General features: G+C 41.9%; 1 protein-coding gene and 1 long non-coding RNA gene across 3 annotated transcripts in view; one reads left to right on the top strand and one right to left on the bottom strand.

Annotated features, from left to right (window-relative positions):
- Positions 1–225: 225 nt before the first annotated feature.
- The window catches only part of TMEM132B (transmembrane protein 132B), a 238,414-nt gene continuing 215,905 nt past the window's right edge, over positions 226–22,734 (bottom strand). For both annotated transcript variants that reach the window (XM_030501673.1, XM_030501674.1), the window contains 4 exons: positions 12,302–12,507; positions 4,579–4,852; positions 3,031–3,222; positions 226–2,227 (listed from right to left, as the gene is read on the bottom strand). In XM_030501673.1, the coding sequence (XP_030357533.1) occupies positions 1,076–2,227; positions 3,031–3,222; positions 4,579–4,852; positions 12,302–12,507 (1,824 nt within the window). In that variant the 3' untranslated portion in view covers positions 226–1,075. The remainder of the gene's footprint in view (positions 2,228–3,030; positions 3,223–4,578; positions 4,853–12,301; positions 12,508–22,734) is intronic.
- Positions 13,110–17,795, top strand: LOC115614597. Its single transcript, XR_003993783.1, has 3 exons — positions 13,110–13,213; positions 17,100–17,312; positions 17,717–17,795. It is a non-coding gene; the product is annotated as an uncharacterized LOC115614597 (long non-coding RNA).

Below are 22,734 nucleotides of genomic sequence, written 5' to 3'. Positions count from 1 at the left end.
AGTGTCCTAATTAGCGCAGAGCAACAGTGACTCCAAGCTTTTGCTTATTTGCTAGGAAATATCCTTCCTATTCTCTGCATTTCAATGCCACATGTGACTTTCCCACTCTGATAATATGTATTGTCAACCCAGCTGCTGTTTCAGCAAAGCATTTTCCTTTGAAGTATGTGCTGTTTTGTGCAGGTTACTTTTTCATACTAGCAATGACAAAAGTAAACCCAGGGGTTACTCCTTGATTTTTATTTTCCAGGGTTTATTATTGTATTTACATTTCCCTGTAAGAAGATACAACCCTTTCCCAGTAAGAGTTCTAATACCTTTCTGTGTTTCAAATACTAACGAGCCATGTACCCATAAGGAAAGGAGAAAGATAATTGGTGATGAAAGAGGTATCTCTAGGGGCTGATGCAAATGAATAGAAAACTTAAATCATCATAAATATTACCGTACTACACTTTGGTACAACCAAAAAAGAAACCTTCAAAGAAAATATTTAATGTTTCCTAAGTCAAATAATATTCATAAACAATAGGAAAAGAAATTAACCACATGGGGGCTTTTATATCTCTAAAAAATAAAACAACTACTTGGCTGCATTGCACATAGGCAATAAAATTAGATTCATTCAGATCCCTTTTAATGTAAGCCTCGTTTCAGGCTGTAAGCAAGAAATGTCCACTGTGCTTTACAAAGGACGACGACTAGAAAAATCAATGCAAACAAGTATCCCTTTCTTTTCTGATTTACCATTTATCATGAGAGATGACAAACAATGAAGTCTCCTCTGAGTCTGAGCGTAGTTGTATTAGCATTTTGCTAGTACCAGGCAGTATACAAAAACAGCCATCGTGTGTGACACCTCCAACACCTACAGGTAGCTGTTTTAGGGGCACATCCTGGTTTGTGGTGAAACAGGTTTAACTCAGCCAGCCTCTTGTACCTGCTCAGTGATATCAGGTTATCATCTCAGTAACTCCAAGGTTGGGCTGTCTTGTTCCTATTGCTGACTGGACTGACTGCTCCACCATCCATAAACAGAAGGCATAAAGGTGATTACAAACATAAGAAAGTAGTTTTACATATTGTCTTGCAGTCTTTCCATATAGTCCCTAAGTTCCTTGGAATCACCAAGATTCATATCTTGGCATACCCATTTAATATTATCATCACTGTCAAATAGAATTGAATTGGTGTAGGGGCCTCCATCCTCTGGCAGTATCGTTGTATATGAAGTGAACTTTACTCGCTTCTGCTTTGGCCCAGAAGGATTTATAGGTTCACTTTTAACTTCTTTTTCACAAAGGTACTCAGAAGATCTGAGGATATGATTATGAAGAGTCTTCTGAGAGCTCCCATTAAGGAGAAAGTTGCTTTCTTCAAACTGCATTCCTCTGTCAATCATGGTAGTGCACTCCTCTGACGGGAGCGAAATGTCAACTGTGTTTTCCAGCAGTTCAACCTCATTTCCAAGCCAGACCCAATCATGGGAATGGGGGATATTGCCTTGCTCGCTCACAGCAAACCTTTTATGCCTGTACTTCCAAGCAAATGCCACACAGTTAATCAAGAAGACCAAGATTGCTAAGCAGAAAACACACAGCAGGGCATACATGCCGATCTCTAAATCCGTTAATCCTCTTGAATTCAATGTGAGATCACTGGGATTGTTTTCTCCTGGTATTTCTACTTGCACAGGGAAACCTGTGTAGGCAGTTGGGTTATTTTGGAGACCATCCTCCAGGGACTCCTGATCAATGGGATATACGAAAGTTGTGCTTTTGTTTGCATTGTCCTCGTGACTGGACATGTCCTCATGGTTTTTGAACCACTCTTGTACTGTCCTCTCTTGTTCTGCAGGTTTCTCTATAGAATTGCTTGCATGGCTTTTAAAATCTCTATCCATATCATCAATGTCATTAGTGCTTCCTTTTCGGTCAGAATCTTTTTGACCAAACTTCACTTTGACACTTCCTTTCCCAACAGCCAGAATGCTCTTCCGCTTGGTCTTCTGGCATGGCTCACTGATGACCATTTCAATTTTAATCAGAGGTCCTTGCCCGTCCCCTTCCGCCACCACCACAGGCCATCTGGACTGAAGGTTTTGGTGTGCAGACACTACCATCTCATCCAGGGAGGTGATGGCGATCGAGAAGTCCTTGGAGTCATAGATATCTAACGGCGTCACTGACCCATCGCTGAACAGAATCCACGCGCTCACTATGGCTTCCTGCGGGGAGAAAGAAAAATGTGGGAGAGAGCACAGATCAGGCACTCAGGTATTTAGGTCTGTTTGACATTGGCAAAATAATTACACAGTTTAACTTTGGGTTTGGGGTTTTTTTTGGTCAAAAAGAAAATCAAAATGTCTGCTTCGCTCCTCGTTTTCTTCTTGCAGATTTGTGTTCTCTAGACCACTCGCTCGGGCTTTTCTCTCATCTTCAGGAACTATGAAAGACACAGTCATCTAAATTTAATAAAAGGTGCTGACAAAATTGTAGGGTTTTCTCAGTCTGAAGTGAGGAGCCTCTTTTGAATGTTAGAGCCTCATGATGAAAATAATCCAAATAATGAATATTTCCAAGGTCCTGGTTAATTAATTTTCTAAAGGACCTATAATGGGGAATTTCTCTAGTACTGCAGTTCTAATGCCAGTTTTAATACCACATGCAGAGCCGTTATGTGTTGGAATGGTGTTCCCATTCAGCCCATTGAAACAATTTACCTTAAGAACACATCTTTGTGCTGTATTCTGAATTTTCTGTCATGCTTTCAAATATAGAAGATTACATGAAATATACAAAAGTGATTGTAGCCTTTTCTGGGAACTATAGAAACACTCGCAAAAATATCATTTTAAGGATGTTTTGATGAGAACAAGTCTTCTTACTGCAAACTGCCAGTGTTAAAAAGATAGTTACACTTTCTATAGTGATCTAGAGTCTCAATTCTATGATAAATACAACAACAAAAAAAGTTATATACATATATATATATCTATATAAAAATTCTAGATACTGTTTTGGATCATACCTGTTTCGGAGTATGAAGGATATCATATGCAGAGGTGGTGGAAACGATAGCTCTCTTGCTTCCTTTACTGATTTGTAAGGAGATGGACAAGCCTGAGACTAGCTGTACTCCTAGATCTGTAATGGTTACACGGTCATCTAGAACAATCACTGTCTTCTCTGCCAGGATGGAATCGGAAAGAGGTGACAGAACCTTGAAAGAGAAAGCAAATGTCTTGCATGAAACAGCAACTAACTGCTTTAAAGCAACATTAGACTCTAATTGGCCCAGTACTTTTTATGAATCTTGGGGTTGCCACATCCATGTATAAGCTATAATCAATGCTTCCCCAAGACTTGACACTTACTTGCTGCTAAATTACTTTAGTTACAAAAATAATTTAATAAAACAACCAGTCACTTCAAAATTGCAGCTTCATCTCAACAATGGAGTATAGATTAAATGGATTTGTTTTGCAAAAGTCATTTATTGTGTGGGCTATAAAGCTCCCTGTGAATGCAGTTTAGCAGGAGGCATAGTGTAAGACACTGATTTAACGCTGAAACTCAGTAAGAGAAGAAGTAAGTGTACAAAGCTTGGCTGATAGGAACTTGGCCTGATGCCTTTATAGGGACAGAGAACCTGAATGAAATGAAAGAGGACTTTGAAAATCCCACTGGGTGCCCGTCTGCATTTTTCAAAAACAAAGTAGTCCTATCAGTTTGTTCTAAGACCTTGTTTCTGACATGCTCAGAAAGAGACAGCCATCTTTCTACTGATGCCAGAAACAGCTGGTTCAAGCCCAAAATATTTGAGATGCAATTTGTCTAAACATGAGAAATCCCCAGCACAGCTCCCTGCATCGGAGCTTGCTGCCTGCTGCTCTCTTGTAGTCACTGGAGTGAAAGATGCTTTTTAAGGGCAGAAATCACTTGACCTCTCTGTGATGTTTGTTTTAGGCTGAAAGGAGCTGAGCTCTAGAAGTACCTGTTCCTTTGAACTGACTACAAAGGAAACCTAGCGTGAGTGGAACAATATGGATGTGTGCAGTTAAGAAGAGCACCAGTGCTTGTGTTCCTTTATTTTGATTAAGAAATATGTATGAAGTTAGACAGAGAGACAGGCAGTGAACATGAACACTGAAACATTTCTGAAGATTATTTTTGTGTCCATTTTGTGAACATAATGGGACTAATTTTTCACAGACGTTTAAGCATATAAAGATGCATGTAGATCTTCTTTGGTAAAATTTCCCAACAGTTAAGTTCACAAGGTCCCACTTAATTTGAAAGGAGCTAGGTATGTGCAGCACGTAACCCGCTTCACTGTTCAGAACATCTCACTGTGTTGCTTGTCACATTAACGTGGATAAATTCCATCAGGAGTTTCACCTAAAGGTATTTTATGGAAGTTCCGAAAACCCATTCAAACTTCCTTTTATGTTTAGCATGTGCATTTTTTTTTCAGCTTTTTTTTCCGAGAGCTATTAGTTTTCTAAGCTAACTATCCATTGTGTGTGTGCACCCAGAACTCCCTCTATGGAAGCTACAGATAAATCATGGGCTGTACCTGGACCGTGGTGATGCCATGCTCACGACCAACCAGAACTCGGCCATCTTGAAGCTTAGCAATCCTGGGTTCTTCTACCTTCATGAAATCAGCCACAAGGTCAGTGATGTCAAACTGCCACTCAGAGCCCAGCATATAGGTCAAGTGGCCTCCAAACTCAGAGGATTCAGCTACAAACTGTGTGAGGACTCGCACCATGGCATGCTGATACTGGAGGGTACAACCTTTTCCTTTTTTCTCATCATCCTCTTCATCCTCACTGTCACGGGTAGGCCTGTAAACAGATCCAGGTTTGTTATCTGCACCGCCATGATCTCCCTACAACACTGCAGCACTTCAGTTGCATGGTATTTTCAGTTAGGTTAATGTTGTTATCATCTGCTGCTGTGTGAGAAATAGGAAAGCAGATTTTGGATGGGTAGGTTACTACATCTGGGTGGGATGCTTCTGCAACTTTTCTGTGCTGTACAATTTAAAAGCTACTGTCACTTCTGATAGTGAATTCGTTGTTTGAGTGGGACCTCCCAGCAGCTTGAAAATATGTCTGCCACATTTCAGTGGCACCACTGCTTGTTCACCGTGTCTGCAAAGCAGCAGCCAAATCCTGCACAGGGCTAAGGAAAGCAACATGAAGTGTTTATGAGAGGGCAGTTTGGGAACAAAACCGTGTGGCAGTTCAGCAGGGATGGGAGAAGTATGTTTTAACATCCTTTCCTCCACCTTTCCCCATAACATTTGTATCACTTTCCTCCTCTCTTCAAAATTATTGTAACACACTGAGGATTCCCTGCTTTAGGTAATGCCACCACACCTTATCCCACATGTGTAGCTCATTAAGCTCTCTGCATCTGAGAAATATACTGTTTCACCTTAAATCTCATACAGGTCATGCAAGTGTCTGGTATGTTTAGTCAGGTAATGACCACAGGGGGCTTCCACTCAGGACATGAGTTACTCCATGCAGAGTTACTGCATGGATTACACCATGCAGTAACACCATGCAGTAATTCTGCATGGTAATGGTAATCTGCAGTAAAACAATGCAGATTACACCATGCAGACTGCTGAGGCTACCACTCACCCCACAGAAACAGCAGCATTAGACACTTTAACATTTTCTAACTATCCGTCCCCCTGCAAAATACAACCCATGACAACATAACAGCTTCCCATAAACCTTCTTCTATAAGGCAGCCCAGTGATTTGTACCTGACAGCTGTGCTGTCACACCTGACAGAGCTTTGCCTGGTTTAAAACCCTGTTTCCCATCAATTCTTTTCCTGTCTGTTATTGTTTATTCCTTGGGACAAACACATGGATTCTCTTATCTCTCTCAAGTCAGGGATTAAGTACTAGGTGGTCACACTTTTACTCATTATGCCCCCATGCTGTGGAATTCATTGCTCAGAAATAATTTGCCTTCCTCGTTTACTTATTTATTGAGCCTGAAGCCACCTCTATAGCAAGGGTGAGAAGCTCAGGGTAAGCCTCTTATTTTTCACAGTATTTTGGGGAAGTAGTTTTGTGTTTATTGTATCCCTTTATCTTCTCCTTTGAAATACTAGCTATGAAAAACTATTATAAAACAGAATTGTTTGTGTTATAAATTGTTTTATGACGAAGTTGGCAAACAGTCAGCTGAAAACATATCTAAGAAAAGCCCTTGTTCTCTTCAAAATGATCGAAAGATCTGGTGTTACAGAATCTAATACACTAGAAATATATTTTCAATGCACCACTTGGTAGCTGAATATATGTATTTGGCCTAAAGTAAATGGTATTTCGTACAGCCTTTTTGGTTTTGTGTGTGCAAAACAACAGTGTTCATCATTGTGTCCATCATTAGTCAGTGAAACATCACTGAATTATTAAGAAAAAACCAGGATCCTAAAATGGGATTTATTACACAAAAGAAATTAGTCTTGCAGAATTAGAGTAGCTGGGTGTTTCAGGAAAATTCAATTGTTCTCTCCGTCCCTACACAAGTGTCAATCTGGACTATGAACTGAACCAGCCAGGCAGCAAAACAGATGAGGGGAATATTCAAGAAGGGACTATTCATAGAGCTTACATGGCCAATGCCTACTTAGATTGCTTTTGGCTTGTAATGCTTATAAAGAGTTTATGAACTCCTTAACGTTCCCACTTCCAACTCCTGTATTCTGACCTGCTTCAGCTCATCTAAACTATAACCTAGCTCTGAATAATCACAGACTTTGGGAAAACCAAGTTTAGCTCCAAGATTAGGGGATTTAACCCTTTCTTTAGTGATACAGACAGTAACATTAGTACCTGTGCAGAATTGGAGAAAAGTCCACAGAAGCTGTTCAGGTAAGAAGTACTCACAGGATTTGGGGAAAAGAGCCACAGAACCAGTAGGAACCAGTCTTCTCATGGGAAAAGAGACACAGAACCAGTGTTCTGTGGCTTGAAAAAAATACGTTTGGCTTTCACACTGACTTAATTTTTTTTACACAACTCCCTTTTCTGTTTCTGTTACACAACCAGATGTGTTATGCGGATCCAATGTGTTATTGTAACTCATATTTATTCCTGTGCTTATTTGTTTCTACTTTCACTGTTTCAAATTTTAGACTGCTGGAGTGTTCTACAGGAAACAGAGCAACTTTGAGGGAAGGAATTGTTCAGCCCCAGTCCCATACAGCTCATAAATGTGGGCTGTGGGAAGAATGACCAGAGGTGAGGAATGCTGCTGTATTAGCAGGCTGAAGACTGTGGGCAGTCAGTACTACCAACCACAAAAAGATGATTCCGGTCCAACTCTTTCCTTGTGTTACCTCCTAACAAACAAAGGTAAGGGCTCCATTTCATTGAAAAAACCGTAAGTGTTTGTATCTGCACACTTCTCCTTAGGAATATGTGGTTTCAATTGCATGCAACTGTGGACCAGCAGAAAAGCATCCCAAAACCACGGAATGGGCAAGGCGCTTTCTTACATCAGTGCAAAGTGAAGAGAGAGCTGTTTGAATTTTCAGTACAAGCTTTGCAAGTCTACATCACCAGGTATCAACTTCAGTTTTTGCTTTATTTAAACAAATGATACCGATTTCTACTTCGAAGCCACAAATCCTGATTCAGTAATCGAAGCTCTTCAGTGTTTTGTCTCCATGGGTGCAACAAAATGTTTTGAGATCCACTGAATTGCATAATTCCCTTTAGAGTCTTAAACTTGTTACAGTGTTTTCAGTAGGCTTAAAATCCTTCATTAAGCAGTGAGCTCATTTTCTTTTTAAGAGATGTCCTCCTGAATATAACTTCTTGATGCATACTGTGCTTTTCCCCCCCTTGGTCATCTGTAAGGTTAGCTCTAGATATCTCTCAGAATCCTTCCTATCCTATTTCTTCCTGTTTGGCAAACTTGCTTGGAAGATTTTTTGCTTTTCTGTAGTGAACCAGTGTTGCCAGAATTACATTTAATTTACATTTCACACAGAGAAAGCCTTTGCCAGAGAGCTGAGTTACAACAGCAGCCCTGTTACAAGGGTGCCTGCTAGCACTGATCTAATCAGTGATCTGTCAACTTTACATTATAGACGCTGTCTGTGAGCAGTTTAAGTATGTCTCTTTTAATTTGCACCACTCTCAAACCAGGCATCACGTTCTTGGGCCAGGTGCCAATTTTCTGTTACAAAAAAACCGTAAAGAAATCAGTTTTGCTGGCTTTGAATTTAAATACTCATTAAAGAGTCATGTATTTAAAAAACAATTGCAACACTTCTAATTGGGGGGAAAAAAAAAGTAGTTTTGGACACAGAATACAAGCCACTGGAAGTTGATTTAGTGGAAGCTAAAGGAATAAATTGCAGATAGCTCCAGCCACAGTTCGAGAAGAAACACAGTTTGGTACCTTTACATGCCTTGAAAATACAGTCTGCCTATTTACAAACATCTCTATGGCCTTATCTCTGTAGGACATTAAAGTCACTTAACTAAAGGAGGGAATTTACAGCATGTTCAGGCGTTGTGTGGAAGTTACTCACAATTGCAATGGTTTGAATCTGGTTTCACTTAATTCACCGTCAAGTATGGCTTCATTTCTGAGTGGCAGCACTCACATAGAGCTTTATGTGAAGCAGTTTTGGTTCTTCCTGCATTTAACTTAGGCTGACTTCCCTGCTTTCTCTCTAGTACTAGACTAGAGCTACCACCTAATTAACCATTAGTCCAACAGACTACCATTCATAAGCAATACCACATCTCCCTTAACTCTGTTCTGAAGGTTTTAAGGGCTGATGCTACTCTGAGTTGCTATGACCCAGTAATGGCTTTACCAGCTTTGTTCAGTAAGGCCAGGTGCTGGTAAAAGGCCAATAAACTGTGTGCCAGATACTGAAGCATGTGCTGAAGTGACACAGTGTGGTGGCTGCCTCCCTGGGAGCCTCGTGACAACAAACTGCTATCCCAGTTGCAAATATCTACTTAAATTTCCAGCTTGTTCTGTGAGCCTTTAGCCATGCAATTCCTATTAATGCAAGTGGAAGCCACTCACCCATACAAATGTATGTACATACAGCTGCTAGTGCAGGAACTTCAAGAAGGTGGTAATTATTTTGCAGATACATGAGGAATCAAAATAAATGTTCATGTTAGACTAGCAAAGTCTGCCTGGACCTCTTCTACGCTCTCATATTTGACTTCCATTTAAATATACACCTTTTGTTTGCTGAGGCTCTGTGGGCTGCTGGGCAGCCTGTTGCAGGAGCAGGGTTTCTGTTAGCCCAAGCTAGCTCAAGGACCACATTCCATATGCATTTGTCATGAGCTCATCCCTGAACTGACTTTCATCTGGTGAGGGAGGCCCTTCACATCTGCAGTAGTACACACCATAGATCAAGTTCTCTTCTAGACAATAAACAAAGGTCTACCATATATTTACAGACTGATATGCTAAACTGTATTACTGCTCTTACACAGGGGAGACTGGATTTGTCCCAATTGCCTAGTTTTGCTCTTTCTATTCCTCCAAGAACTTCCTGCTCTTACAGCAGTTCAGACAGAACCCACACAGTTCAAACTGAGCTGGGCATGGGGCATTTGCAAAACTTGGAAAAACCCTTTTCCATTGCTTTGTGGAAATTACTCAAGAAGTTAGGTAAGCCAACATGTCTGTAATCACATGTATTTTTACAGTTACAGACATAACAGGGTTTATAGGGAGAAGCAATACATTTTAATAGATCAACAAACATCATTGGAAAGAACAGATGTGATCTGAGGCACATAAACACTTTTCAGGTCTGAAATAGAAGCTGTTATATTCAGATGAAGAACAGCCATGCTGGGACAGTAGTTTCACAAGCATTACTTTTGTTGACAGCACCAATAAAAACATTTACAAGATTACTGTAAACCCAGTTATATTTTGCCATCTGGCTCAGCCCCTGTGACAACTGAACCAGCACAGCCACACTGAGCATGTGGGAAGGAGGCAGTGGGGGAACCAGGGGAGACAGAGCAGTGTTCAGAGGTTGGGGAAGTGTCTGCACAATCCCTCTAAGAAATGCTCAAAAATATGTTACCTTCTGTATATGGCTCTACATGAACGTGAAGTTGAAGCAGTACAATGCTATGGCAACCACACCTGCTGGGAAATGCTTGCATTTGGGGGGTTAAAAAAGATTAAGGCCCTCTCCTCTCTTTCAAACCTATCCTCAGGTATCACACAAGACAACGTTCTCGCTGCTCAGCAGTAACACTGTATGACACACACTGGGCAGGCATGTGAAGAACTACGGGCTGAACCATTGCTCAGAGTAAGCGAGTGTGGCCTCCTGTCTGCATCACTGAATGAGGATTCAGGAAAAATTAATTTAGGAGAAAAATAAAAAATTGAAAAAAAGAAGAAAAGCCACTAAATCTCAGGTAAAACCCATCCGAATCTAAAAATAAAGGAAATGTAAAAAACCTTTGGTACAAAGCAAATGTCAGAGTGAGCACAACTAATGCTAGTTCTACACTACCTATTGATTTAGAGTAACTCCCCAAAGTTTAAAAAAAATCCACGTGAATGTTCCATAAACCAAGAGATAATTTATTTCTAGCTGAAACCTTTCCCATTCCCACGGGCCTGGACTGCTGACACACAGTGTCATAACCTTCCAGCTGCAGCTGAGGGGGGTGAGACAGGGGCCACCCTTTCTCTTCCACCCTCCATGGAAAGGCTTGCTGAAGATGTGCCAGCAGTTCTGATGCAATCTGAGCAGCAGCAAACCCGCCCCGCTCGCCAGCTTGCAAACAGAGCAGACTCTCAGACCATTATCTTTATTTCAGCTGGCCAAATAAATCAGAACTAGACACCAGGGGGTAAATTTCTAGCACTGCATGTAACGGGTTTAAAGTCAGAATGTCCACGACTGTTAAGCACAGCTGAATGTCTAACTCACTGAGCTTGCTGCTCAAAGATTACTCCTGTAATAAATGGCAACAGCCTAATCCTGCAGCTATTTGCTCAGCAAAATCCCCACTGGTTTTAGTAGGAGCTGTAACACTCCTAAGGGAGTGTTACAGTGCTGCGCAGGTTACAAGTAGAAGGTAAGTTAAGTGAAACTTTAAGCAGCCAGCATACTTTCCTTCCTCACCCAGCACATCTCTCCCTGCCACAAGTGGCAACTTTGCCTTTATCATGGAAGCAGACACACAACACACTCTTGTGCCAGATCCTCATCACCTATTCTGTCACTGCCAGAAGAAATGTCCCCCATAGCCCAGAGGTAAGTCAGTCCCCTTCTTTGGAGCTTGTTATCTCAATGTCCTGTAAATTCTGTCCTATTACCACCCTTAGTTTTATGCCCTCATAAAGTATTAGATAATTCTACTCCACTGCTGCCTGTTTGGGCTCTTTAAGGCTCTTCAATAGCTGAGATGTTCTCCTGGGCAAGGCGAGTGCTTCAACGAGAACTGCCTCAGTGTTTACCACTGCACTTACTGCTGCCAGAAATGCTTTTTCACTGTATTATAAATCTGAGCTGGTGTCATGCCTTGTTCTCCAGTAGCATTTTTCAGCTTAGCCTAGAATCCACCAATATAGCAGTATTACTGGAAGTTCTTCATCTTGCAAATTGTGCAAATGATGGGTATTTTCAGTAGAGAATAATGGGAACAGAGCTCAAAATCCCTGCTTCCCCTACCTCCCCCCACACACACCACCTTTTTTCCCCATCCACATTTGTCCTGGAAGAATCTGCTCATCAGAACACAGACTTCAATAGGAACATGAATGGGTTTTTACGTAATTCAGATGTGCTAAGTGGTGCTTCAGCCAGGTCTGCTGTACACTACAGAGACTGAACAATCATCCAAAGTTGCAGAATCACAGGATGGTTTAGGTTGGAAGAGTATATTATCTAGTCCAACAGCCCTGGCAGTGCCCACTGACCTCACTCCCTCTTTCTCCCTGTTTCCACAGAGCAGGTCCAGGTCCTTGTCCTCAGATTTGCACATCAGAGTTACGATACAATTTCCTGAGATAGTGTGGAATTCCTTAATGCTCCAGGCAAAGCCACTGACTTTTAACTACATAGATCAGGATAAAATGTAGCCTACGGATACCGCTGTTGGATGTCTTAATGAAGGCCAAGACAGACTGTAAACCTAATTCTAAACACGATAGGTTAGATTCTGAGAAACACTCTAAAAATGTGTTGTGTTCTAAAACCAGAGGCCCTGGGCATGTATGTGGACAGTGCCAGTGCTGGAAGCGTACCTTTTATTGGAGGTGACGGGTATCCTCCAGCCTTTGATCTGGCTGAGCTCTGTATCAGAGATCTCGATCTGCAGCGGGAGCCTGGGAACCCAGACCGTCACTTCTAATTGGGTGGTAAAATGCTGGTAAGTGAAGTTAACAATAGTATCCACTTTGCTTTTCATTTCCTTGCCATTAACGAAGATGGAGTCACAGCTGTCAGAAACCTTAAAAGAAAAAAAAAATTAATTAGGAAATGAATAAAAGTTCCTGAGGAAGCACAAGGAATGATACATCAGTCCAGAGACAACACTGATAATGTGAGCTGTGCATACTGCATTTTCAATTTTCTAATTAGTAGCAAACAGTGATAAATGGACCCCAGGGACACAGTTCTGCTTTCCTCAATGGATACTACTCAAACTACAGAAATAATTTAATGATGTTATATAACCTATGTGAATCTTTTATGTGAAGCAAATTAAACTGTTCATGAATCAAACTCCATGTGCATCAAAGTTTATGTTTACAACTTGCTTAAAGAACCTGGGAAAAATGGGGCCATATGTTAGTAAGAAAAAGACTGACTCAGAACTATAAAACAGAATCCATTCCTTTTTCCTTGAGCACTGTAACACTGAAAGACAAAGATCCCCTTATGGCTCAGGAGCACAAGTGCAGCACAAGCATTCATTTTTAGAACTTCTCAGTAATTGTTTTAGCAAAATGTATTTGCAGTAGCTGTGTGTCAGCATTCAAAATTACTGCCAGAACTAGCACATGGGCTCTAAACTACACCTCATCTACTCTCTTGGTCCCAGGGATCCTTTGGCACAAAATCACAGATCCTGAGCACAGATCCTGCTTATGTAAAGGCTGTGATATAGCAACGAGTTTGAGCTGCATCCTGACAAGACAGAACTGCTTCAGGAGGTATGGGTTTAAATTATATTTATGAATGTGTGTGTATACCTTTACATTATATATAATACATTTAGATTAACATATAACATGTTTGTAGATACATGTACATACGTACACGCATGTGTATGTGTATTTGGATCTATATAAAGGTTTGTATTCTGCTTCAAAGTGAGAGAGAGGTGATAGTCTCCATGAACTGTGGTTTTAATCTTTTAAAACCATGGCTCATGAGATGTAGCTGTGTTACTGAAATGGACTTTGTTCTTGTCAGGACTGTTCTGTGTCACGTTGTATAATGCATTGGGACTCAGATCTGAAGGGATTCTGGCTAAGCTGGTGATTAAATTCTGGTTTACTGGAGTTACTGAGATAGCTCATGTAGACTTCAGTGCTGAAACACTGAAACAGTGCTGAAACATGCTGAAACACAGGTTGGTTTTTGCTCTGCAAATGTCCCTCCCTCAAATCTTTTCTATTAACAGGAATTAGGGGTCACTGAGCCAAGAAAAATTACAGAAACTGTGTAGCAGCCTATTTTTTTTTCCCAAAGTCAGTCCTCACACCGCATATGACTTCAAAATTTAAGTCTTGTCCTGCTTTAAATCTTGGAATAACGTCATTTCTCTCTTGAGCTCTATCATATATAGCTATATATATAGCTGTTAGATGAACAATACCTGAGTTGTACTATCATATCAATTTCTACTATCAAGCATGGAAGGGGAAACATTTGGGAAACACTGTGCCAGCTGATCTGTTGGTATATACCCACTGAACATTGACCGTATCAAATGACTGTTGTTGCACGCTCAGTGACACCACGCAGCCAAACGTTGCAGGTTGTCCCTTTGCCAACACCACTGTACAGCTAATGTCACTCTCCTGTGCTGCTTAGTATTAGGTAATAGCTTTGCTAAAAATACTGTCAAGTGCTTTGAGGTTCTTGTTAGAAAAGCTCACTGTCCAATGTTTTTCCCTCCCTGTGCAATACCCATATATAAAGAGCTGCACTTCCACATTTGCCATTTCCACGTCAGCTTCTCGACTCCTCATTAATGTACTGAAACTACAATCAATTACTTGTTTACAAAGGGACCAAGCCACATGCCCCAGACCGCAAGGGATGGGGCAAAGGAAACTACGTCACTCTTTTGGAGAGATGCTCCTGCTGCAGAATTGCTTAATAAGTACAGGAATTAAAAAATAATAATAAATAAATCCAGTTATCTGATAAAGAGCTTAAAATGGACTCCAGGCCCTGGAGAACCACAAATGAGATGGAGCATACTCAGAACCTTTGTTTCCCCCCTCTGTCATAAGTGTCTCTGGAAAGTTTAAGCACATTAAGCAAGCCCATTAATTGAATGAGCAGCTGAGATTCTAAATCATAAAGCCTACACCTAGGGAGTTTTGTGAAAATTAATACAAGACAGAAATAATTAAGAAAACTCAAAGAGGGAGGGATAAACATCAAGACTGGATCAGGGGAATAACTGATATCTGACATGACAGCAGCTAATATTTTAGATTCTCTTCTTGCTGTTTAAAATGTTCTTGTCTTGCCAGCAGGCAAGAAAGGTGCTAAATTAGGGAACTGAAAGATGGACTTTAATGGTAGCTGTAAAAACATGAGGCTAGGCTTACAAATTTCATAGATTATATGTCCAAACAGAGCCATTCAGTCATTTGTACACTGACCAAGAGGTAAGTAGAAATCAGGATATATGACTATACTATAGAGGTTCACACAGCAGCCTTGTGTAGAGTTCAGAGCTAGAGTTTCACTTGATTCTATCTTCCAGAAAATAATCCTTGATAGGACAACTTAAAGAGCGCCATTGTTTTATCAGTTCTCTATCTGGAATTTGGGTTTACTCTGCTAGGTACAAGCAAACCAAAGCATTTAAAGGAAAATCATGTATCCATGATGAAGTATGTGAAACCATGACCACTGTTAACCATTCGGGCTAGACTAAAGCTCACCTGAGGAAGCCTCTGTTATCTAGTCGAGGTCATGCTTTGCCTTGAAAGGTTGAGCCAGATGATCCTGGAGGTCCCTTCCAACCTGGTATTTTATGATTCTATGATCCCTGAACATGTATGGAAAATGCCCAGCACTCTGTTTCACTTGGGATCTACTACAGGCCCAGAACAAAGAATTATTTTCATCCATGTCTCAGGTGAGAGCTGTGATTTCATGCTAACAGCACTCTGACACCCCTCCAAAGTGAAGAGGGAATGAGAAACACACGTTGAGTTTTGAGGACTCGGTGCCAGCTGTTTTCTCTGGCTAATGGCCTACAGCAAATGTTCCCCGTCACTTTCTCCCTTTCTCAGTCTCTTCCATGCCTGTGACTCCAGGCAGAGTCACACTCTGCCTGCCAGAAGTGGCTGGTGATGCTGCTGGAAGGGGAGCTTGTACAAGTTTGGGGAGGGCATGGCTGTTTGCAGCAGCAAGTGCTCAGGTTCCCCATGGAGCAAGCTGACACAGCAGGGTGACACAGGCAGAGTTACATTAGCAGGTAACTTAACACACAGATTTCTTTTGAGCTGCTGCTTTTGAAGGAACAAAGAGGGGAAATGCTGCAAGCACAAATCTCCCTTGCAAACACTACACAGTGAGAGGACACAGGAAAAACTTAGGCTGCCACCCTCTCGTCTAAAATGCAGAGAGCAAACCTGTTTAAAACAGTCTGTCACCATCCATTGTCAGCTGCCTGCCTAAATCAGGAAGTGCTGTTTGAGACAGTTTGCAGCCAGGAGGGCAGGATGGCTGGGATGTGCTCTGGTATGCAGGTCAAGAGAAGAGAGCTGCAATTAACCTCTCCAGGCTCTGGAGCAGGTGGTTGGATCCAATCCCCACAAGTAATTGTAAAAAGCACAATTGGCCCTGTACAGCCTGTCACAGCCTCCTCATTTTAGACTAATCCAGTACAAAAGTAGCTAGCAGTCCAAAAAAGTAATTGGGAAAGCATTCAATAGTCAGGTCAGCAAAGGTTTATACACCCTTTGAGTGAGCAGGTAAAATGGAGGAATGGGAACTGACAAGAAAACAAGTAACTACCGTCTGCTGCGTGGTTCTTCTTTACATGCAGGTTCTATTCCAAAGCTCATACCTTACCCTCAGCTTGCGGGAGACTCACACTCCTCATGGCTGTTAACTGCTGACGAGTTTGTTGGTTAAACAAGAGCTTGCTGCTGAATGCCCGCTCGGCATCTCTCCACAGAGGAGAGAGCAAGATGGCTTTGGGAGAGCCCTGCCCCACGGGCACCTCCAGCCAGCAGCACCTTCCCAGCACAGGCCTCATCTCCAAGTTCATCTTTTTTCACCTTCAGACATACACTTCTCACTGATATTTACATGAATGGTGTGTATGAACATGTACAATGAATTTTAAAGGAAGAAATGCTACCCAAAGGAATTAATTCTTTTTCTTTAATTTGGTATGAAGCAGCAGTGACCTTAGTCACTGGATGCAAGAGCGATACCAAGTACAATGCCGAACTGTCCTATGGCACTTTTCATCTGGGAATTTTTGATATGCAAAGCCTAAAATGATGTTATTTTTACAACCCAGAGGAAACTGAGGCACACACAGTGTGTGTCAGAACTGGGTCTAACACACAGCCTTTTCAGCTGAGAGCTATAGGCATTTGCTTATCTAGTCAGGTCCTCAAATGATTTAAATTTGAAGTTCAAATTCACCCTTGAAAAAAGGTCCCTTTTACACTTGCTTTCAAAAGATCCTTCACCAGTAACTCAGCAGAACTGGCCTTTACAGGAGTATTTTTGCTGAAGTCAAGATCTGCTGGCATTTAAAAATTCTGAATTTTAATGGGACAGATGTGCAGTCTCTTCAGTCTTCTAACCCTATTTTGGTTTTTTTTTCAACAGCAAAACCCAATCTTATTCCAGTCCCTGCCTGAGAAAACGCTGTTGCTGATGTCCAGCGCTTGAGAAGGACCCCAGAACATGGTCTGGTGGCAGCCACCAAACTCCTCTGCAAACAGGCCCACCCAGAGTCCTTGTGGAAGAGGAGGCCGGGATGACAGACCGGCAAATCACAGGCATTTAGAAGAAGTCAGAGGAACAGTGCACAGTGAAGGTGTAAGGGATGCAAAGTCTCGTTATCGTGGCTGAGGCTTTAAAGAGAACAGTTGTAACAAGATTTTAAAGTCAGTAGTGCCTAGAGTAAATGGCTCATTCTCACAATAATCTTAAAACTAATTTTGTGGTATTTCCTGAAGCCTTCTTTTCCTCCTTCTCTGCAGCACTGTTCTTAGCATTGTCTTTTTAACCCATTAAGAAGTACTTGCTGAGCTACCTCAAACCCTTATTTCTGGTTGGGATAATTCTGTACTTTATTTTTGCTACATGTTTGCTTTAGAAGCACAGTCTGAAATTACTTCCTCAGCCTGAGGAACCTGGCTTAGTGTTTGGGTAACAGCTGAAGACAAAAACGGATGATTATTTTTCTTCCCTGTCCTCTTCTTTCTCACTCTTCCAAACAGCTAGCTGGCTCCCTGCTCCTGTCCCCTCTGCACTACCTGCTCGCTGAAGCCACTGCTGGATCTCTCCTAAACAACAAAGGGATGGAAAGACAAGCCTCATGTCTTGCAACAAATAAACAAAGGGGTTTTCCAAGCCCTTTTCAGCTAAGAAATGCTGGTTTTATTTAAATTCAGAATTATGCCTGGTAGTAGTCTAGAAAATGTCAGAGTTCTTGTTTTGGCTGTAATTGTATGTTGTGTTCATGACATGTTAATCATTGTAGTGCACAATATTTGCCCATATGCATGTGTCAAGCAATAACACAAAAGTAGACATTGACATTATATTTCATTTTCCTTTTAAAGTTAAAACTAATTGGCCAAAGCTGAATTACAGGTCTGCCCCAGAACAACGTACTGGGCTTGTGTGGCAGAGACAGTGAAGAGACAGGTACCTCTTGAGAAGGAGACATCACCCTGGCGTCTGACGCCAGGCAGAATACAGCACAACTTCCACAAGCAGGCATCTTTCTACGCAGGTAATTCTGGCAATAGTTCTGCTTCCCCCTGCCCCAGCTAATTACATGTTCTGGGGTCTGCAGATACTGTCTCCAAGCAATTTGAGGCACATGGCAGATTAAGAATATGCAGAGTAAAGGATGGGAAATGATGTGATGCTGAAATTGAAACTAATGAAAACAGAAGTTTTATTCCCTTTTAGACACGTGCAGATGTCTTGGAAGTGTCATTTTTGAAACATTCTTTTCACGTTAATTTGTTTTTATTGGCAAACCAGTTCTCCAAGTACTGTTCTCTGGAATAGCTGCTGTGGTTTCAGATCTAAGTGTTGGCTCTAGGCATCCCTGGAGATACTATTTTAAGGTTGGTTTCCTCCGTAGAAACAGCAAGAGCTTAAGTCAAGTATTCCCCTTCCCGTGTGTTCAGTACGTGTTTGCTTTTCATCTTATCAATGAATGACAATGTTACACAGAAACTGTATACAAACGGTGTGATTCAATGCAGTCCAATAGCTATACTTACTTACAAATAGAATATCACCATTCCAGCCCCCCCACCTGCTGAAGGCAATCCAGTTGAATATAGAGGATGACCAAGCACCAAAGGCCAGAATTTCAGGGGCTAGCAGGCATTTCAAAAGGTAGGTGGAGATTTCCAAAACACCACAAACTAATCCATTGGGAAATCCAGGCCATTTTGAAATTATCATTTTGTGATGGCCATTTTTCCCAGTTTTACTGTCCTAAGGAGCTAAAGGGGCAGATTCAAAACTCACATCTGGATGTCAGGTTTCTCTCATTAGAGATGGATGCAGAATCTGACAACCACTTGCTCTGAAAGGGAGGAGTTGTTGGGAGCCCAAATATTTCAGCACTCAGCCCACCTCACACGTAGCTCAAGGCCTCTGAGAACAAGCCCCAGTAGCACAATTTGCTGCACAGAACGTTGCAGATAATGTACCTGTTTTTGAAGACTACCTGAAGACTACTTACGGCACTGGTACAAAATACAAACTGTAATTTATACTTAGGTCTGAAATGTAATGACAGGGAATAAGAAATAAGATTGAAAGGAAAACCCTTTGTCCAGGAAAGCACAGGTTAGGAAAACCAGGTAAGAGACTGAAGTGCTGCATGTTCAAGAAACCAGAAAAACATGATGGTGTAAGCAACAGGCTTGTAGAGGGGATGATCAGTTACACAGATGCACAGAGCTCCACGTGGACAACATGAGACCACTTTAATAGCAGCTCAGCAGCAATTAGCACAATACTTAGTGGTACCCTGTTGTTTTATTGAAGAAGCCTCTGCTCATTTGCTCCGTAGATGTTACTATTTAACACTACTGATGAGAGAAGCAGGATATTGGGGGACGAGGGAGATGAGACTACATATAGCTTATAATGATGTGAATAGGTATTTGAAGTTTTAGAGTGTTTTTACCTTTTAACCCCTATTGAAAGGCACTGAACTGGAGGGAAGGACACCATGGAAGACATTAACATTTTGGTGTAACAATAGGGACGACTGCTATGGCTTAGAAAAGGTGCAACGATCCATGAATGTACGATGAGAATTTAAAAACCTGCTGTACTGAATGAAGTGTGCACTATTCAGAAACTGTTGATCTATGCAAAATGATTAAACAACACATGAGCTCTGCCAGGATTGCAGTCCCAGGTGCAGAGCAGCTGCTCTCATTCACTCCCTGGCCTGCGGTGCAGGGGCGTTCCTGCTGGAGATGGGGAGTTTGGTGGATGCACAGGTTGAAAGGGGAGGACCAAAGAAGGTGGGTGTGCTTCCAGAGTCCAGCCTGCTGCTCGGCTCAGTAACAACCGCTGTGCCTCCACAGCGCGGTGCAGCTGGGAAGGGCAGATGCTCTGGCATTTCCTTCTTATTGATAATGTAGCGTGAATACTGAAAGCAACTGGGGGCAGCTAATAGCAGTACATGGTGGCTGCCAAAATGTGCTCTGCTCCACATACCAAGTTCCTTCGCTAATCAGATGAGCTTTTAATTGCATGCTTTCTACAGAAATCAAGCTGAGGAATTCTGTCAGAATTAGAAGTTACTGTTTCTGCTCTCCCCACTGATTTATCATCACCATTTGTGATCAGAATTGTGCCAGTCCCATTCTTATTCGATGAGTATCTGTTTCTTTTAAGCAGTCTAGCATGCAAGTCAGCATGGCTTCTACTTGCCTTGTCACCGTGATGCAGAGCCTCTCCTTGCATCCTTCCCAGACAGGCATGCTTATCTCTAGACAGACATCTTCGTTCTTACACTGAGATGAAAGATCTCTCACCAGCCCAAATTCTAAGCACATGCTTGTCTGAGGTGTTTCTTGCTTAAATATTTGATCCTTAAATTTCTGCAGATTAGGCATTACCAACACCTGTTAGTTTAAGTAAATATCAACACTTTTTCATACTCATAAGCTGGTATCTCAGAAGGGCTTAAGAGTTGTTTATCTGGTGAAACCACAGCATATGGTGCCAGCTCTTTCCTGCACCAGTACTAACTGCAAACATTGAACCTGTTCTGTAAAAGCTGTTAATTAGGTGAAGCTAATACATATGTTTGAGCTATAAACTAAGGTGGGGGTTTCTCCTTCTCCTTTTCCTGGCTTGAATTACACGAATGGGGTTACAGGCTGACAGAATAATTTACACATCGTCGAGAGAGGTAAGAGGGGAAAATATTGAGGCAGATGTAACATACTTCAGTTCCACTGAAGTTCTTTGTAAGATAATGGGCTTTAAAAGCAATCTTCTGTGTACTAAGTAAACTTAGTGTTCATGATTCATGGCTCTAATCCCTGTGACTGAAATTTAAGATCTAAGGCTCCATGAAATTAAAAGAAAAAGAAACAATTACATGCGTATTCATTCAATTTCATGTACTGAGTATCCTTCAATTTTTCCAATGAAATTTTAATGGGGAAATAGGGGTTTCTAAAGAGTGTGTGTTTGAAAAAAAACAGCTCATCAGTTAAAAGCTGTTCTGGTTTTGGCTGGGACAGGGTTAATTTCTTCATAGTAGCTGTTATGGGGCTGTGTTTGGGGTTTGTGCTGGAAACAGTTGATCACACAGGGATGTTTTCCTCACTGCTGAGCAGCACTTACACAGAGCCAAGGCCTTTTCTGCCTCTCACCCCACCCCACCAGCGAGGAGTCGGGGGGCACGGCCGAGACAGCCGACCCCAACTGACCCCAGGGATGTTCCAGACTATAGGACATCGTGCTAGCGTGTAAAGCTGAGGAAGCAGGAGGAAGGGGGGGACATTTGGAGTGATGCTGTCACCATTACCCACTATGGAGCCTTCCTGGGAATGGCTGAACGCCTGCTTGCCCATGGGAAGGGGTGAAACAATTCTTTGGTTTGCTTTGCTTGTGTGTGTGTCTTTTGCTTTATGTAATAAACTGTCTTTATCTCAAACCATGAGCTTTCTCACTTTTACCCTTCTGATTCTCTCCCTCATCCCACCGAGGGGAGTGAGTGAGTGGCTGTGTGGGGCTGAGTTGCTGGTTAGGGCTAAACCACAACAAAGAGCTGAAGTTAACCAGCTCTCCTGTGCCTGCTGCTTTCCTGGCATTCCTGGACAATGCCAGTCACCTCCAGATTTCCCCTTTTCCCATAAAAAATACTTCACAGATGCCACAACACAGTGTGCAAAAAGCACAAGGACACTAAGTGTGCACAGCCCTCTTGTAGGACACGGGCCGCTCAGCCCTTCCCAGCTGCACAGGAACGCTGCGGAGTAAACACAAGGGTGCTCACAACACGGCCTCTGCACACAGTCCTTGCTGCTCCTGGACTCCGCCGCAGAGGAAAGGAGCCCTTTATGCTGCTGCTCCCACCAAAGGACATCTGCACACCTTCCCTATGAATGCAATTTGAATATATGGCAACTACAACAGCACCGTAAAGCCACAGCCTAGAGGAAGACCAGACAGCCAAGGGATAAAGCCTGTGAGCTTAATGTAGTACTGAGAGTAATGTGTTAAGTTATGAATGTTAGTCACACTGATCTAGCCTTTAATCTTGTCCCTGTAGTGAAAGGCTACACCATCCCAAAGGATAAACGGAAAACCAAAAGAGCTTTTAAGTACACAGTACACTTCTACTTTGTCTAAAAAACTCTGATCCTATGCCTAGGTACTACTGCATCGACATTCCTAAGTCTGCCCAGCAAGTTTTTAGTCTCTGAGCAACAAATAATTCATTAATTAGTAAACAAGGAGAAAGGGACATTCAGAGAGCACTCAGAGCCCACAAAAGCAGCCCTCACCCTGCATTCACTCTGCCAAGTGCTGCAATAAAATTATTTGGAGAGAATGTCAAGAGCCTTTACCTAAAAAAATTACCTTCCTTTGCTGGTCTTACGAGACTTGACTACACTTGACTGTTTTATTCATCTAATACAGAATGGTGCAGAATACCAGCATTAGGAGAGAGTTCCCTATTCAGTAAATGGAAAAAGCCAAGCAACAATCATGGATGTAATTCAAATCAAATTTA

This window comes from Strigops habroptila, chromosome 11, assembly GCF_004027225.2.
Source record: "Strigops habroptila isolate Jane chromosome 11, bStrHab1.2.pri, whole genome shotgun sequence".
Classification (NCBI taxonomy): Eukaryota; Metazoa; Chordata; class Aves; order Psittaciformes; family Psittacidae; genus Strigops; species Strigops habroptila.
Note: the sequence above shows the minus strand (reverse complement) of the source record. Positions and strands in the feature narration are given on the sequence as shown.